The sequence below is a fragment of the Leucoraja erinacea genome, chromosome 15, assembly GCF_028641065.1.
Source record: "Leucoraja erinacea ecotype New England chromosome 15, Leri_hhj_1, whole genome shotgun sequence".
Lineage (NCBI taxonomy): Eukaryota > Metazoa > Chordata > Chondrichthyes > Rajiformes > Rajidae > Leucoraja > Leucoraja erinaceus.
In genome coordinates this window covers 9,849,530-9,869,291 of record NC_073391.1, presented here as the reverse complement: position 1 = coordinate 9,869,291, position 19,762 = coordinate 9,849,530, and the positions used below count along the sequence as shown (strand labels likewise).

The 19,762-nt window shown below is 43.0% G+C and overlaps 1 protein-coding gene across 3 annotated transcripts in view; it reads left to right on the top strand.

The window, feature by feature from the left end:
• The first annotated feature begins 18,448 nt into the window (after positions 1-18,448).
• The window catches only part of jakmip3 (Janus kinase and microtubule interacting protein 3), a 240,099-nt gene continuing 238,785 nt past the window's right edge, over positions 18,449-19,762 (top strand). For all 3 annotated transcript variants that reach the window (XM_055646660.1, XM_055646662.1, XM_055646661.1), the window contains exon 1: positions 18,449-19,464. In XM_055646660.1, coding sequence (XP_055502635.1) covers positions 19,330-19,464 — 135 coding nt within the window. In that variant the 5' untranslated portion in view covers positions 18,449-19,329. The remainder of the gene's footprint in view (positions 19,465-19,762) is intronic.

Here is a 19,762-nt window from a genome sequence, read left to right as displayed (position 1 = left end):
AGAATTGACGAAGTTATAGATTACAGCTGCTTTTGTTTTGTGGGAAATGTTGTAATGTGTATGGAATAACAAGCATCCGTGACTCAAGTGTCAGTGTGGGGATCACCTCGGCAATTTTCCTCTGCCTGAAGTATGTAATTTATTCACCTCATGTTGATTAAAATATTGCAGAGGTGGATGATAACATTCATCAATCTTCTGATAAGATTCATAAAGCTTCCTGCTGTAAGTATCTCATTAATCAAGGGAATCAAAAATGTATTGAACTATTAATAGTGTTAACTTAACTAAAGCGTAAAAGTTATTCGGAATTAATCATTCCTTATTTGATTTAATTGAACTATAATCTAGGAAGATACCCACTTCTAAGTTGTTGCAACAGTGCAATACATTACCCATGTTTCCTTACACTTAACCATCTTTTTACTCGTACCTGCTCATTTCTATTTTAATTTTATCACTGCAGGATGCGATTCAGCAAGTGAACTGATAACAAACATTTGTGCATCCTTCAAAATCTAAAGGGATATATTTTGACCTGGGCAGAGAAGGGGATGTGACTAAGTGATTGGGGCCCCTGCTCATCGCGTGTACCTTTGATGGAAGAACTAAAATTCACTCCTGGTCTATAGCCTGTATTCCAGCTACATTTGGGTTTAAAATAGATAATTGAGGATCAAGCGGAATAGACAATAGACAATAGGTGCAGGAGGCCATTCGTCCCTTCGAGCCAGCACCGCCATTCAATGCGATCATGGCTGATCAAACCCAATCAGTACCCCGTTCCTGCCTTCTCCCCATATCCCCTGACTCCGCTATTTTTAAGAGCCCTATCTAGCTCTCACTTGAAAGCATTCAGAGAACCTGCCTCCACTGCCCTCTAAGGCGGAGAATTCTACAGACTCACCACTCTCTGTGAGAAAAAGTGTTTCCTCGTCTCCGTTCTAAATAGCTTACTTCTTATTCTAAAACTGTGGCTCCTGGTTCTGGAATGAGTGCAAACTAATCTGAAGAAGGGTCTCGACCCGAAACGTCACCCATACCTTCTCTCCACAGATGCTGCCTGTCCCACTGAGTTACTCCAGCGTTTGTGTCTATCTGAGTGCAAACTAATGACAGAACAGACTGGGTGGCATGGTGGCATAGTGGTAGAGCTACTGCCTTACAGCGCCAGCGTTTGATCCTGTCAATGGGTGCTGTCTGCACGGAGTTTTACGTTCCCCCCTGACCTGCATGGGTTTTCTCCGAGATCGTCGGTTTCCTCCCACATTCCAAAGACGTACAGGTTTGTAGGTTAATTGGCTTTGGCATAAATGTAAAATTGTCCCTAGTGTGTGTAGGAGTGTTAGTGTGTGGAGATCGCTGGTCAGTGCGGACTTGGTGGGCTGAAAGGTCTGTTTGCCATCTGTAACTCGAAACTAAACTAACTTACTTACTTACTGCCTATTATGCCTCCTGGTATGTAGGGCAGCAACAAAGGTCCTCCACTCAATAGTGTTGATTCCTTCAGTTGCTGTTTCCGTAACATATTTGTTTTATGAGACAGGGTTGTTAATCCTGTGCCCAACCTCCAACCTGGAGGACCAGTGGATCGCTCATCGTCTCGCCTCTACCCTTCGACCTGTCCAGCATGGGAGACCCTAATGGGAGACGAATCTCCCACTGGCATAGCTCTAGGGGTCAAGGAGGCACACAAGCTCCCCGACCACGACAAGGTTGCAATCCAACGGGGAGAAACTAAACTAAACTTTAGGGAAACTTGGAGGCGTAGACATTGATGTCAACTCTGTCAGTTCAGTGCTACAGAGCCATGCCACAGGGCAGGCTGCACATCTTGAAGCTAAACTGAAAGGAATTAAATTGTAGTTTTGGGCTATAAGACACGTGAAGCATTTAGAAAGATAAATACAGTGAGGGTTGGGTGGGATGGCAATGTAAGTTAAGCTAAGTCCTTAGGTACCAATGAGGGGGAAAAAATGCCGAGACTGGTTGTTGAGTTGCAATGCTAATTAGATGACATTTACTGCAGGATGCTAACTGTGCAAAGGAACAGAAACCTCTGCAAGTAACAACAATCCACAGACTGGTGGGCAATTACAGTGACTGCTGCAATTATGAACATGGCGATACAGGACTTCAGTGTGTCTAGCACTTGACCTGTTATCCCCTTTTCACACTAACAACCAATTGGGAATCATAAACAAGGAATTTGAGTGCTACTTAGATATATCACTACTGAACATTTTATGACGAAGTTCGAAGGGGATAATTTATATGTGAACATTTTAAAATCTTGATCCAAACTTTAGCAACATTTATTCCAAAAAATTGTTTACCTTCATCTGAAATAAAAATATGCTGTGTTACTAAAATTTTTAGCAAAATCAATTAAATATTTTAGGCCTAACAACAAAATGTTGCAGGAACGCAAGTTAGGCAGCATATGCGGAGGGAATGAAGCAGGTGACATTTTGGGTCAGGGTCCTTCTACAGACTCTCCCCTACCTCTACCTCCCGTGAAAATAAACATTTTGGAAGTATTTCCAAAAATTATTTTATTATGTTTATGGACATAGGACATTTGGACATAGTATGGACATAGCATTCAAGCAAATTAACAATAGGTTACACAAAAAAAAACCTTAATGTCCCTGTCCCACTAAGGCGATTTTTTCGGCGACTACAGGCGACTACGGGCGACTAGGCTCCTCCTCAAGTCGTGAATAGTCTCCTCAAGTCGCCTAAAGAATCGTAATGTTTTTCTGGTCACCGCTGGATTTTGAAATGTTCAAAGGTTTTTGGCGACTGTAGGCTTGACAAATGCTTGTCTTCTACTGTCGTAGGTGCTGTCGTAGGTTGTCGCCAGGATGGCGCAGGTTGTCTCTGGGTGATGTTGGTTGTCGCCGGGTGCTGACTTCAGTGAATTCCATTAGTGACTACCTACTACTGCTGTCGTAGGTTGTCACCTGTGTGGTCGTAGTTTGTTGTATGTGTGGTCGTACGTGAACGTCCTAAGTCGCGACGATTGGGTCACCAGTTGTCGATAGCTTGCCGCAACTTGACGTCAACTAGGCGGTAGATCGTCATAGACATTGTCGTAGGGTGGGTTTTGGCGACCTGCTACGACTGTGACTGTTGCCGGCAGTCGCCGAAAAAATCACCTAAGTGGGGCAGGCCCTTAAGGGTTGGCATACATTTCATATTGTTGGATACTAATGCCTTTTAACGTGGTCATTAATAGCAAAGATCAGAGAGGAAGAACAGTCTATGTTCTTGATATCGTCAGAGTTGCATAGGTAAGTAATGTGTTTGATTGAATTTCTGAAGCAACACACACAACCCAGAAATTATTATTGTAATAATACAACGGTAACACAGTTTGTCAATTTGTAAAAAGCAGTAATTGAAAAAAACCCTGCTTTATCTGATTCAATTTCTGGACACACATTTCTATAGAGGTACTGAACATAAAGGAAATGTGTCTACTTGTATTTATTGAGGATAAGATAATGGCAACAGAAGTAATACAATTATCAGTAAAACTGAAATAGAATCCAGAGATGAAGATAATAAAGGATCAATCACATTTATAGTTGGGCTGTTGAATGCATAATTATAGAAGGAGAGAAGGGAACAAAGAATGCAAACTAATTAGGATAACAATGGCAAATTTAATCTATCTGAGATTAACTGAATATCCAAAGGTAAATGGCATAAAGGAATTGAGTTCCTACAATTGGTACAGGGTTTCTTTTAACAGTATATTCGTGGCTCCATAAGGATTTGACGCTTGTTCTGATAAGTCAAGTATGGAAACAATTAAGCAATGGAAATAATTTAAAATGGTATTCAAAGTAGTCCGGGAAAATATATACTGTTTAATCATAATCATAATTTATTAACAAAGTATGTTTTGCAACATACGAGCAATTTGGTTTGCCATACAGTCACAACAAAAAGACACACAACTACATAAAAATTGACATAAACATCCACCACAGTGGCTCCTCCACACTCCTCACTGTGATGGAAGGAAATAAAGTCTTATCTTCTTTCCTCCTGTCGGGGGAGTCGAAGCATCAGCAGTCGGCGATCGAACTCCCACGTTGGGGTGGTCGAACTTCTGCGGCTTGGAGTTCCCGAAATTGGTCCCTAACCAGGGACAGCGAGCTCCATGATGTTAAAGTTCACAGCTCCCGCAGGTTGGAGCACCAAAGGCCGATCACTGGCAAAGGGATCGCCCGCTCCGAGATGTTAAAGTCCGCAGGCTCCACAGATTTGGAGCTCTAGAATCCCCAGCAAGGGACCGGCAACTCCACGGTGTTAGGCCGCAGTGTAGACAGAGATACAGCGTGGAAACAGTCGCATCTCCGTCGAGGAAAGAGATAAGAAAGGTTTCCCACCCCCACATAATACAAAACTAAAGATAAACATACATTTTACAACAAACTAAAAGCACAAAGAAGGAAAAAGATGAAGAGAGACAGTTGGCGAGGTAGCCATCGTGCGGCGCCCCCTGGTGGAAACAGGCCCTTTGGCCCAACTTACCCACACCAGTGAACTTGTCCCATCTACACATCCCACCTGCCTACATTTGGTCCATATCCCTCTAAACCTGTCCAATCCATGTACCCGTCAAAATGTTTCTTATATGATGCGATAGTACCTGCTTCAACTACCTCCTCCAGCAGCTCGTTCCATACACCTACCAACCTTTGCATGAAAATTTACCCGTCAGATTCCTATTAAATCATTCCTCCCCACCTTAAACCTATATCCTTTGGTTTTTGATTCCCCTACTCTGGGCAAGAGACTCTGCAATCTATTCCTCTCATGTTATTGGATGAATGCAAAGGTGAGGGTGAAGAAAGAGCCATTCACTATATGCAAGCGATAGCATTGCAGTACCAGGCAGACCTTTTGAATTCCCTGCCCACAGAATTAATGCACGCATAGTCGATGTCAGTGAGATTCTAAATTATAGATTAATGACTGGGGTTAGAGCATGCTGACTCAGGAAACAATCATGGCAGGAAAAATAATACAATCCCTAATAATGGGGAACACAGCTTTAAAATAACGTTCATACTAAATAGCATAGATTTCCAAAGGATATGATCAATCTTGCAGAATTATTTCAAATGTAAACAGTGTGAGAAATCTATGTTTAAGAGGGAACTGCAGATGCTGGAGAAATCTATGACTGGGTATAATTTATACAGATTTCCAGAAGGTATTTGATAAGATGTCACATTTTAGGTTAATAAATAACTACAGGGCATCATGATGTGCATCATTATGTGAGTAATTACTGTATCTAACTTTCATCTCACTGAAGGTGCAAGATACTTCCTGACTATGTTCCGAGATGAATCATCCTAATGCATTGCTTTCTCTTTGCCCTCTTTCCCATCCTCTTACTGCTCCAGAAATGTTGACAAAGACTTAGCACTCTGAACACTAGGCCTCGAAGGAATCAATATGCATCCATATCACAAACCATCTCGAGGCTGTATTTGAATGCTCCATTGGTGCAGTTTTATCTCGGTCTGCTCCATCATAATGGGGATTATTGCATGGAGACTACACGATAGACAAGTGTACATCATCCTTGGCCCGAGTATCCACCAGTTGTCTTGCATAGCGATTGGAAAACAGCAGAGAAAGCAAACAAGTAAAAGTTGAAGACAGAGTCCTAAATTCCTAGTTATTCAGCCTAAAGTCCTGTCTGTAAAATCATTGTCCGGTAACTGCTGAAGCACTGAAACTCCTTTTGATCATGAAATATTTCTGCATTTTAAAGTGGAGGCCTCAAGATGATATATGTGTTAGTGTGTGTTTACTCAAATTTGGCACCATTTAGAAGCCTGGGCTATTGGCAGCACCCTGTGCATGGGGCGCTTGCTACTCTCTAACTAAGCAGATGGAGATGAACGCATTTTCTTCAGCATAGAGTCTTCATCACCACCCCCCAGTGTGCCAATGAGCTAAACCCTGGGGCCTGTTGCTGGCGTCTGTGTCCCCAGCCAAAAATGCATCTGTGACAAAGAAATTGAGAGCCACTGTCACCTTTACAGCTGCAGCAAAAAATGGTTCTCACACAGTTCAACAGCTGCTGTTGTGTCTGGTACGCACTGCAATGAACCGTGATCAGCAGCTGGCATGGTTGATTATATGCGGCATGGTGGCGCAGCAGTAGAGTTGCTGCCTTGCAGCGCCAGATACCCGGGATCGATCCTGATTATGGGTAGTATCTGTACGGAGCTTGTACGTTCTATCCGTGACCTGCATGGGTTTTCCCCGAGATCTTTGGCTTGCTCCCACACTCCAAAGACATACAGGTTTGTAAGTTAATTGGCGTGGTATAAAATGTAAAATTGTCCCTAATGTGCGTCGCGTAGTGTTAATTTTCGGGGATCGCTGGTCGCGCGGACTCGGTGGGAGGAAGGGCCTGTTTCCATGCTGTATCTCTAAACTAAACTACACTAAACTAAACTAACCTAACCTAAGCTAAACTAAAGTAAACACATCTCTACTGAAGTGGGATATCCGCAGGCACTGCATTTCACTTGAATGTACAAAGTGAATATTTACCCAGAGGACTCATTGCAGATTTTTCCTTCTTCCTCTGCTCCTCCTTCCTCTTCCAGTAGTCTCTCCACTCTGCAGACCCTCTTCGGACCCTCCCTATCAACATGCCGGTTGAGTGGAGAAGCCAAAATCCCATCTCTACCAGAGATGCGCACATGGAAAGATTCAATGGAGCCAAAACATTTCCATCTAAGTTAGGGAATTAAAGTCCTTCAATAAATCGATTATTGCTGTTGTATCGTATAAATGTAATTCTCAATGATCAATGATGATTAAATAGCACTTTGTGTTGTGGGATGTCAAGTCAAGTCAAGTTTATTCGTCACATACACATATGAGATGTGCAGTGAAATTAAAAGTGGCAATGATCGCGGACTTTGTGCAACACGTTCAGTAAAGTTAGTCCCTGGTGAGATTAGAGTTTACAGTCCGAATGGCCTCTGGGAAGAAACTCCTTCTCAACCTCTCCGTTCTCACAGCATGGCAACGGAGGCGTTTGTGAGAAATGTGGTTGCATCAAATCTGTGTTGTGCGAAGACTGACAAAGGCATGTGCAAGTCAACTCATAATTATCTTCATAGACACAAAATGCTGGAGTCACCCAGCGGGTCAGTCACCATTTCTGGAGAAAAGGAACAAAATATAAGGTGCTGTTCCTCCAATTTGTGTGTGTGTCCTCACGCTGATGGTGGGGGAGGCGCAGGACAGAAAGGTCAGTAAGGGAATGGAAAGGGAGTTAAAATGTTTGTCAACCGGCACATTGCGTAGGCCAAGGTGGACTGAGCAGAAGTGTTCAGCGAAACGATCGCTAAGTCTACACTTCATCTCACCAAACAAAGGAGTCATGCTAAAATCCATGAATACAATGATACGTTAATGAAATCAGGTGCAATACAATACCCTGTTGATGAGCTCCCTCCATAACTCCCTTGTCAATTCTTCCCTTCCCTCTCGGTCCACCCCCTCCCCGGGCACTTTCCCTTGCGGCCGCAGCAGATGCAACACTTGTCCCTTTACCTCCCCCCTCAACTCCTTTCAGGGACCCAAGCAATCGTTCCAGGTGCGACAGAGGTTTACCTGCATCTCTTCCAACCTCATCTATTGCGTCCGCTGCTCTAGATGTCAGCAGATCTATATCGGTGAGACCAAGCGGAGGTTGGGCGATCGTTTCGCCGAACACCTCCGCTCGGTCCGTAGCTGACCTCCCGGTGTCAGCACTTCAACTCCCCCTCCCACGCCGCCTCCGACCTCTCTGTCCTGGGTCTCCTCCATGGCCACAGCGAGCAGCACCGGAAATTGGAGGAACAGCACCTCATATTCCGTTTGGGGAGTCTGCACCCCGGGGGCATGAACATCGACTTCTCCCAATTCTGTTAGTCCTTGCTGTCTCCTCCCCTTCCTCAGCTCCCCTGCTGTCTCCTCCCACCCTCCAGCCTTCCGGCTACTCCTCCTTTTCCCTTTCTTGTCCCCACCCACCCCCACCCCTGATCAGTCTGAAGAAGGGTTTCGGCCCGAAACGTTGCCTATTTCCTTCGCTCCATAGATGCTGCTGCACCCGCTGAGTTTCTCCAGCTTTTCTGTGTAATACAATACCCTTATTACCAAGACCCCTGCTGCTATTGCTGTTCAGTATTCTACACAGGAAGACCCACAACACCAGTTTAAAATAATCAACGAGAAATCATATAATGAGTTGAAAAGGGTTGTCTTTATTTTGAGAGTGGTCAAATGGTAGAATGCGTAAAGCCACACTTGGATGAACCAGCATGTGTGAAGGAAAGGATAGATGGACAGAGGAAAAGTTAGACATGGAACAAAGGGGGAAGACTCAGCCATTGACCAGTCATTGACCAGTGCACGGAAAGACCTTCATCAGCATTGGATATTCTCTGTAACTGATCACTTCTGCTCTCTTATTTAGCTGAAAGCAGATGTTCAGAATATGAAGGGCTTCCAAAAACAAATCATCTCTCTGTAAATGTGTGGGCTGGAATACAAAGGTTAAATGTGATTCATTCTCTACATGAGCTGTATCTTAAAAAACAAACATATAAAAATGTATTTTGAAAGTATCCATTTTCTAGCTGAAACATTGGAACAATGCATATTGTAAGACAAATTTAAAGCCCTTTGTTATAATTCTTTGCAGCAAATAGATTTTCTGGAAATTTTGAATCTAATTAGTGTTGAATGATGACATTTCTGTACAATGCTAGGTATTAAAAATAGAAATATATTGATTTTCTAGTTGCTGGGGAACCCAGGAGTCTTGCTAAGAGCAACTGATTCTTGTGAATTCCAACAAATAGTCTATCAGAAGAAGAAAAGCACCAAAAGCTGCAGCAGTTTCAATTTAAACATGTCTCTGGACTTACTTTAGATCTCACTACCACCCTGCTCTTAGTGTAGAAATGATGCATTGAATTGGTTAGTTTTACACTAACATATTGATTATTTTCTACATTTACCCATAACATATCAACTACTGATGTCCGTTGTACATCGTTAGCTCTTTGTACACCTTCTTCTAGCTTTTCACTTAGAACACACTTAGTTTTAGGTTTTTTAAGGCTAAATCAGACAACCTTATTTGGAGATACAAGAGATTACAGATGCTTAAATCTTGTGCAAAATACAAAGCGCTGTAGCAACTCAGTAGCTCATCTATAGAGGGAACGGACGGGTTATGGTCGGGATCTTCATCAGAATGATTGGAGTATGGGGGAGAAAGCTGGAAAAGAGATGGGGTGGGACAAAGCCTGGCAAGTGATAGGTGGATTTAGACGAGGGGCTTTGGCAGATGGGTGGTGTAAGTGATAAGGCGAGAAGTGAAAAGGAGACAAAAGCGTGTCAGATAGGCAGAGGAGAGAAGGAGTGTAATGTAAAGCTGGAGGGAGTTATGGGTATATGGGGGGGGGGGGGGGGGGTAGGCACGTGGTACTCAGTGATGGGTGTATGAAGGAGGGGAATGGAGCAGGATGACTTGGGTGGTGGGAGATGGTGGGAAACATGGGAGCACACTTTTATATGACAGAAATTAATCTGTCACAGTTTTGTCCTGTATATAATCTTTCAATAGCTTTATAATTTAATAATACCCTCAATCATTATATTATTGGTCAACATCAATACACAACTTTCTTTCTTATCGCCTAAGGTTATCATATAAAAGGTACTAGTTAAATATGTTGTAATTGTTATTGAATGGAAAACAGAACCAAATTTTAGTTGCATTTAATTTTTTTGAGTAGCAATATCCTTCACTGGTCATATTTGCACAAGTATCCAGCCACTAGCCTTACACATTGTCCTTGTTATTCTTAGTGTATATGATGTATGTTAACAACATATATGAACACTATTGAGTCACAGAATGATACAGCGTGGAAACAGGCCTTTTGGCCCAACTTGTCTACACTGGCCAACATGTCCCATCTACACAAGTGCCTACATGCATTTGGTTGATATCCCTCCAAACCTGTCTATCCATGTACCCATCTAACTGTTTCTTAAGCGTAGGGATAGTCCCAGCCTCAACTATCTCCTCTGGCAGCTTGTTCCATACACCCATCAACCTGTGTGAAAAATGTACCCCTCATATTAAATCTTTTCCCCTTCACCTTAAACCTATGTCCTCTGGTCCTCGATTCACCAGAGTAGGTGAATCACAATGGTCTTTAGTGGTCCACTAAATGGTCTATGTGGTCCTTCTCCATGACAATGACAAACAACGAGTGTTCAACCCCTCCACGATAAAACCATTTCTATATAGGTTTCAGATTTCAGGAATCCATTTCAGCTTCTATGTAAATCCACTCACATTACTGACCCACTGTCAGAGTGAGGCCCAACACAAATTGGAGGAACAGCACCTCATATTTCTCCTTGGCAGCTTCCAATCCAATGATATGAATATTGACTTATCTACCTTCAAGTACCCTTCCTTTCCCTTTCTCTCCATCCCTCCCCCCATCCTAATTCTCGGAGCAGTTTCACTGTTCACCTGATTAAATTTTTCTGATTGTGTGACTCGGTGTCACCTTCTTCTCAGCCTACAATGAGCCGTTCTACATTTTCCTTGATCTTCATCCCCTTTTCATTTGTCATTTCACAGCTCGCCCTTCCATATCTCCAGTCTCCTTCTCCCCCAACTCTTAGTCAGAAGAAGGGTCTCAACCTGAAACGTCACCCATTCCTTCTCTCCAGAGATGCTGCCTGTCCATCTATCCCCTGTGTTCTGGCTCTGTCTGTGCACCCAGTCCTCACACCCTGTCCCCAGCTCCAGTTGTAAACCTACCCACCTTCCCAATACATGGAGTTCCCAACCCCGACCTCATGAGTACCTCGATCCACAAATGGTAAGTCCACAAATACTCAAGACCAAGTGTTTTGGTGTTCGACTTGTTACTTAGATTACTTCTCTAACTTCAAGTACCCTTGTACCCTTCCTTTCCCTTTCTCTCCCTGAGTACGAGGCCAGTACAATGCCACAAATACATGTGAAACTTCTGGCAAAACACCTTTTTTCCCCATCAGGAGTGTCTTTGAGGCTTCACCTCTCCCTGGAGGAGAACGAATAGCAACAAAAGGAAGGCTCAGAGAGCTGCATTCCCAGGAAAGCCCGACAGTAAACTATGTGTTGGCAGGGCTCCTTTCCCTCTTTGAATGTCTAGACCCAAGAAAATATCTCCAAAGAGCCGTTTATAGCGAGGCAGCACTTCTCTTGGGAGGCTGTCATTGTCATGTAATATTTCACAGTAAGACCTTGAACTGACTGCCACAGCAGCACAGCGCTGTCTGATTCAGTCAAGATCACTGCAGCCCTCAGCTACCTTGCCACTGGCTCCTTTCAGGATTGCGAGAGAGAATTCTTACATGTATAAATTTAGAGTTCATGTTTGCATTGGATGATGCTGTTAGCTGAGACAAGCAGTTTAATTACATTGCCACCGACAACACCAGTCTGCGGCTTGCTTCATGTGCAAAACACCACCTCCTACAGCTACACTGCCCCACGGTTCCAACAGGTCACCCCTTTACCTCTGTGCATTGAAAAGGCATCTTGTCCATTATTGTGTCGTTGATGTATGATCACCAGCTTGCAGGCCTGATTTCATGTGTTCCGCTTCCGTCTATTCACTTTGTTCCTGAGCTGCAACTGAAAGGATCAAATATTAACTTCTCCAACTTCTGATAATTCACTTTCTCTCTCTATATGGGAAATGGCCATTGTTTTGCTGCAGATCTCGCATCTGTAATATTTTTCTTATTTAGCGCTTTTTCTTTGCCCTCTCCATGAGCACACCTCTATCTGCTATTTGCAACATATCAAACTTCTATGTCAGCTTCCGACTGCACACTTATGCCCCTGTCCCACTTATGACCCTGTTCCACTTAGGAAACCTGAACGGAAACCTCTGGAGACTTTCTGCTCCACTCAAGGTTTCCGTGCGGTTCCCGGAGGTTTTTGTCAGTCTCCCTACCTGCTTCCACTACCTGCAACCACCTGCAACCTCCGGGAACCGCAAGGAAACCGTAGGTGGGGCGCAAAGTCTCCAGAGGTTTCCATTCAGGTTTCCTAAGCGGGACAGGGGCATAACAGTTCATCTCCAGGGCAACCTGACCTCAACCAATCACATATTTATGTTTCGACTGTCCACCTCCCACTCCCACACCAATCCCATCTTCTCTGTGACTTGTCAGTGAGGCGGCAAACTGAGGAGGAAACAATGAAAAGAAGATGTGCAAGTATTCTGTTAGAACTGCTCACCAGCCTTGCCATGTCCTATATTATATGACCTTTCTCTCCCAACGATGTTAGTACTTCCCTATGTTCAGGGGCTGCATTCCTGCAGGGTGTTGCCCTGTTTTGAAGTTGCCCAGATAAATATCATTCACCTAACATATTTAGAGATTCCTCAACTCCCCCCCCCCTCCCCCTCCCTATCACTCCCCTCTCACCCCCACTTTAATCTGCCAGTATTCTAATTTGTCAATATTGCAGAATAACTTTTTATTTTTAAAGTCACTTAATGTCACTTAGCTTTTTAGGTTCTATTTCATATTCTTCAGCATTCTATTATATCATTGAGCCTCAGGATTTTCATCACCCTGTGTATCTTAATTAACACCAGTAGCTGCTGAGCAAGGAAATCTAGCCTGAAAGCTGCATATATACTATTCGGTGGCACAATGTATTGAACAGAAACATATTGCATTACATCTCCCAACAATTTATAAAGTTGTGCCCTCAGCACTAAACAGATGGTAGTCTGGAAGTGGAATTGGCCACCCCACTCGGTTCCACTGATGTCAATGGAACTGGACATCACTGTGTTTAACTCCCATCTCCACAGCATTCCCACAGAATGTTCACCAGAAGACAGCACCTCACCACAACCTATCCAATTTCAGGTAAAGCCTTACCCTCTGTGTCCCCTGCTCTCTCTGCCTCCGTTCAACCTCCATGTGCACTGTCCTCTTTATAACGGATACTTTCCCTCTTCACTATCAGTCCTGACCCTAGTGTCTTGACCCAAAGCTTTCCTTCTATAGATGCTTCTTGACCCCCTGAGTTCATAAGTTCATAGGTTGAAGGAGCAGAATTAGGCCATTCGGCCCATCAAGTCTACTCCGCCATTCAATTATGGCTGATCTATCTTTCCCTCTCAACCCCATTCTCCTGCCTTCTCGCCATAATCCTTGACACCCTTACTAATCAAAGTTCCTCCAGTCATTTCTCTTTTTCTACAGATTCCAGCATCTCCAGTCTCTTGTGTCTCACCACCACCACTAACTTCTCAGGAATAATTAGCGATATGCGATAAACGCTGGATTTTCTGACAATGTTCACAACCTGAAACACAGAGGAATTAGAATTGATGATGACTATGAGGACAATGTACAATGTATGATTCGTACAGATCTGCAATGGAACGAGGTTTACAAGCTTTGCTGTAACTCAGCACTTTGTTGTCTTTCTTTTACTTGTTTAGCAATACCTTTGCTCAGGCATGGAAATCACGGTCAAAACATGGGGGGGGGGATCAATTTCTTGGCGGCCGCACGCGCATGCGCACACTCGCACACAAGGCTTCGGAAGCTTCAGCATTCTTCATATGGGAAATGACGACCCAGACTAACGGCCAGCGCGGAAAAGCAGCGCTAAATCCAGCTCAACTCTGCTTGGCTTGGCGGGTTAACCTACAGCCCTGCCTGGGGGGTGGGGTGACGTGTGTCCCCTGCTCCCCCCCCCGGGGATTTCTGCCCCTGCCTTTGTTCGAATCACCTTTAGTCAAGCACTAAGAATGGGTACACAATTTTTGATTACTGGAAAGGCCGGATTGAGAGTTTAAATTGTTTTAGAAGGCAGTTTGTATGAGGACAGAAGTCCCAAATATCCTGAAATATTTCCAGAGGTAGACTCAAAATATTGGAGTCACTCAGCGGGACAGGCAGCATCTCCCATTCCTTCTACCCAGAGATGCTGCCTGTCCCGCTGAATTACTCCAGTATTTTGTATCTATCTTCAGTGTAAACCGGCATCTGCATTTCCTTCCTACATTGAAATATTACCTCTCGCTTTCTGATTGCGCTCTTCAATTAGACTGCTCTTGGAGTGCAAAGACAGAGTGGTAACTTCAACCAGTTATGCTTGTAATTGTGGGTAGTAAATTTGTGCTACATTACACATTGGCTCAAATTCAGCGGGTCATTCATTACCATTTAGAGAAATGATTCCAAGTGAGTGAGGGACATTTCAGGTAATTGACAGTTTTGAAGTAATTGAGTTAATATTGCTAAATGTATTTAAATGTTATTGTTTTTTTAATTACCTTTGTCCTATAACTTTGATACTATTGATAGTTTAATAATGCTAAATATTTTTTAGTCAATGGTCGTGAATGTCAGACAGTTGATGCAGCATGCATTTATTTGGGAGGCAAGGCTGAACTGACTGTCAATGTATTTCTGGGAAAGATACTAAATGCTGGAGTAACTCAGTGGGACAAGCAACATCTCTGGATAGAAGGACTGGGTGATGTTTCAAGTTGAGATCCTTCTTTAATCTGAAGAAGGGTCTCGACCCAGAAGGAATGGGTGATGTTTCGGGTCGAGGCCATTCTTCAATCTGAAGAAGGGTCTCGACCCGAAATGTCACCCATTCCTTCTATCCAGAAATGCTGCCCTGTCCCTCTGAGTTACACCACCATTTTGTGCCTATCTTCAGTGTAAACCAGCATCGGCAGTTCCTTCCTGCAAAATGAATCTCTGGGGACAGGTCAAGCATCTTGGATGGGGAGATCCCATGCTCCAAACAGTTTTGCCAATCAGCAGCTGGCTTTAGGGATCAAACTGTATCTGCAGGTTATCACAGGTAGAGGGCCAGCAAGTGGTGTAGCTAGCTACTTGCTACATTGGACTAACTCACACTCAACATGTCAAATAATGTGTATCATATAGTTATTGCCTGCACGTTAATGGCAAATGTTACATTCACGTATGTCCTGGGGTGGGAGATTGCAACCTTCAACCTATTTTGATGAATGCAATCAACCTGGCGTGCACAATCAAATAAGATCAAATAGAACAAGTTGTCCTACAACTTTAGGCTGTGTACGCCATACGCAAGAAGAAGACATATATCCTGACGTAGGCTTTGTTCTGTGCTACAGAGATAGGTACCTTTGACTGCTATAATTACAGATGATTTTTTCAATATTACATTCTGATGAACATATGTAATATCTTTTTATCGGAATTGCTTGCCATTTCTTTCCTTCTCACATCAGATTCACACCACTGTGGATGCAGTTATTTTAGTCATGAATGGCAACCATCTTCGAGGGACAATAGGCTTTTGAAAAATGTTCATACTGATCAGCAAGATAGAAATCAATTTGTGATGGGAACAGCAGTTCATGTATTCAATGTCTATCCATCTTAAGAATGTTACTGCCATTATTTTGAAGGTCAAATTATTCAGCATTTAGGTGGTGACGGACCTTGAAGCACTTATCGAAACACAGATCATAAATGTTTAAGAAGGAACTGTAGATGCTGGAAAATCAAAGGTAGACAAAAGTGCGCTAGGTTTTGGCCTATTTCCTCCACTCCATAGATGCTGCTGCGCCCGCTGAGTTTCTCCAGCACTTTTGTCTACCACAGATCATAAATGAACCAATTTGTAGTCAGGTAACTGCTCACCGCATGAATCTGGATTGTTTCTTTTTGTGGTTTACTGCTAATTTTCTCATTCTATACTTTTTATTATCTGATAAGAAAAATTACCCATAACATACATTACTCTATGAAGTATATTCTTTTATTCATAATACTGCAAGATTTTACTTGTCAGCATATATCATTTACATCCTATAGGCACATTCAAACATGTATCTGCCTTTAATCCATTTGTTCATACACCGAGGATATGCCGAAGTATATTACAAGCAATGAGGCCAAGCAAAAAAACCTTACTATACAAAAAGGTAATTATATAACCGAATAAACTTCAGATGAACCCATGACTTATTATGGGAATTGTAAATTGTGAATTGTGGGCACAATCCCGACCATCACACAAACCAACCTCAGTTCTATTGACTCCATTTATACCCCGTGCTGCCTCGGCAAGGCCAGCAGCATAATCAAGGACGAGTTGAATCCTGGCCACTCCCTCTTCTCCCATCACCCATCGGGCAAAAGGCATAAAAGTGTGAAACGTACACCTCCAGATCCAGGGACAGTTTCTTCCCAGCTGTTATCAGGCAACTGAATCATCCCACCACAACTGGAGAGCACTACTTCATTGGTGACCCTCAGACTATCTTTGATGGCACGATTGTAATCATGTTTTGTCTTTGCACTAACTGGTTAGCACGCAACAAAAGCTTTTCACTGTACATCAGTACATATGACAATAAAAAAGATAAACTAGATAAACTATAGTAAATTATTTCCTCAACTGATGAAAAATACTGCTTCCATCTAGTCCCTGGATGGTTACAGGCAAAACAATTGCAGCAATAACACCAACAGAAAGATTTATTTTAGTTCAAAGCAGCAAAGTATTTAGTATTTCTTGGGATGAATGTGGTATTTACTGGTACAAAAATCTAGATGCTGGAAAACTGAAATAACAACAGAAAATGCTGGAAACTAACTCACCGTCCTGGCTCATAAGCCCATCTGCTGTGGTGGATGTTTATGTTAACTTTTATGCAGTTGTGTGTCTTGTTGCTTTTTTTTCATATGGCTATTCACATATCACTGTACCTTAATTGGTACATGTGGCAATAAAGTCCTTTGAAAACTTTGATATATTGGTTGGAAGGTTAATTGGCCAAGGTTAGTTAGACCTATTTTGCAGGTGAATGGCAGAATTGGGGGAGGGGAGGGTGATGGGAAAGCGGAGGGAATGATATAGAATTAGTGTTAAGGGGTGCCTGATAATCAGCGCGAATTTAGTGGGCCAAATGGCCTACTTTCTGCTGAATGACTCTTCCATGACTCATTTTCAATACCCACTGGGGTGCCTTGCACCAGGCGTAGGCAAGTTATGCAGAACCATTTCCAACATGTTAAAGCCAAAAAAATGCAGAAACCTGAAACAAAATAGAAAGTTTAGGTCAAACAGCATAATTGAGAGAGAAATAAGAATTGGTATTTCAGATCTAGGGGACCGTTTAATCATGAATCCTTCCAGTAATCTTTATTTTTGTTTCCAACATGTTCGTATGGACTTTTTCTGCATGATTTAAATGTGATCACCTACAAATAATGCAGTCCATCACTAGGTTCCAACTCAGGTAGTCTCATTGTTTAGTTTAGTTTAGTTTAGTTTAGAGATCCAGGTCCCTTAGCCCACCGAGTCCGCAGCGACCAGCGATCCCCACACACTAATATTATCCTACACACACTAGGGACAACTTACATTTATAGCAAGCCAATTAACCTACAAACCTGTACATCTTTGGAATGTGGGAGGAAACTGAAGATCTCTGAGAAAACAAACACGGCCACGAGGAGAACGTACAAACTCCGTACAAACAGCACCCACAGTCGGGATCGAACCCGCGTCTCTGGCGTTGCAAGGTAGCAACTCTACCACTGCGCCACTGTGCCGCGCTTTGCTTTCCTAGAAACTCAGATGCCTGCACTGAGCCACATCTAGCTTAAGATCACAACTATTATCTGAATTCTCAGCTCTTCAGTTGTTCAATCCAATCTTCCCACTGGCATCTCATAGACTACTCCATGACCGGTGACCGTGCGCATTTGCTGCCACCCCTACCTGTGACCTTTGGCGGCCATTTCTCAACCTCCTCCCCTTCCCTCTTCCTCCACTCCCCCCACCAATCCCAACTTGACTTCATTTGTTTGCTCTACACCTGTACAGTAGCAGAGGTCTTCCCTTGTGTAAAGCTGATTCAGTAACAACAGACACCTTATGTCTCAGGCAGTATTGATTTTCCATGCAGCAGGCCCATGGCTAATCTTTTCATTGGTGTGGAATGCAATGACTGTTGAACACACCACACTGCATGGCCAAGGAAATCATATTCAGCACTGTCTAAATACTGAATTCAGTTTGGATCGATAGAAAGCAACTGTTAAAATTTTGTACAGAAGAAGAAACCCAGTTATCACTTGTTTCAATAAAAAAAAATGGTTATAAAGGCAGACTTAAGCCCGTAAATCAATATCTTTGATGTTATTATTTGATTAATATTATAGTTGAGGGATTGACTTGGTAAGGTTGTTAAATTCGTGGAGTATAATTCTCTCCTGCCTATCTGACAGAAGAAGAGAAAGGTTTGGAAATTATATATTTAGTTACTCTATGTGTGGGGATCGCTGGTCGGTGCAGACTCGGTGGGCCAGAGGGCCTGTTTCTGCATTGTATCAAACTAAACTATCTATTGAAGTTACAATAGCGAAGCTTTCAAGCATAATCACCATATATGGATTTACGAGGGTACCAATTCGCTTTTGTTGCCAGGCTCTAATGTTACCAAACCAAAGACAAAGTTAAAAACAGACAGTAAAGCCCCTGTCCCACTTTCCAGAGTTACTCACGAATTCTCCCGAGTTTTCCCCTTGATTCAAACTCGGAGAATGTCCGTAGGAGGCCGTAGGAGTCCGTAGATATTTAGTAGCGGCTCGTAATGCCAGCCGCAGGTACTCGGGGCATCAAACAAGTCAGGACGTTTTTTCAGCATGTTGAAAAATGTCCACGAGTAAAAAATATAGCCCCGAGTACCCACGGCTGGCTTTTACCGTAATTCTCCGAGTTTGAATCAAGGGGAAAACTCGGGAGAATTCGTGAGTAACTCGGGAAAATGGGACAAGGGCTTAACTTTGAAAATACATTTGGAGTTAATAGTACTTTGATTTACCTGTAAGCTCTACCTGCTGAGAAGATGAAAGTAGTAATCCTGCAGGTATTTGTGTGTGATGTTCAGACAATTGGGTAAGCTTTTTGTTTTCCTTCATGATTATCTTTTAATTGCGTTGACATTTACCATTAAGAACCGCTGGCATATTCCAATTGTCCTTTGAAGCTGAAATCCCCGCGGAAGAGGGAGAGAGAAAATAACGTGCCATGTTTTGATTTTATTTTCAAGGTGGAAATGAAAATGTAGACGAAAGTAGAGAGAGAAGAGAAGTCTCCAGCTGGGGAAGGGAGAGTTCTCTCTGCCTGGGTTTCTACCCTCTGGAACACAGAAGCACACAATGTCAAAGAAGGGTGCTGGCAGCCGAGGTAAGGGAGACAAGCCTGAAGCCTTTGCCACTCTGCAAGCTGCTAATGAAGAGCTCAGGGCCAAACTGACTGACATCCAAATCGAGCTTCAACAAGAAAAGAGTAAGGTGTGCACTGTTCTTTTCTTAATAATCACCAATAACTTTGTGTGAAAGGGTCATGAATTCTCCAAATGCAACGTGCTGCAAAAACATATAAATAAAAATTGTTTGTAATGTACTGGAAATAATAATGTACAAACTTGAAAATACAGCGGGCATTTCCTAAAAGACATCCCTGAGAGAAATATTTGTGACACAGTGGCGCAGCTGCTAGAGGCACAGCCTCACAGCGCCAGAGACCCGGGTTCGATCCTGATCTCGGGTGCTGTCTGTGTGGAGTTTGCATGTTCTCCCTGTCACCACG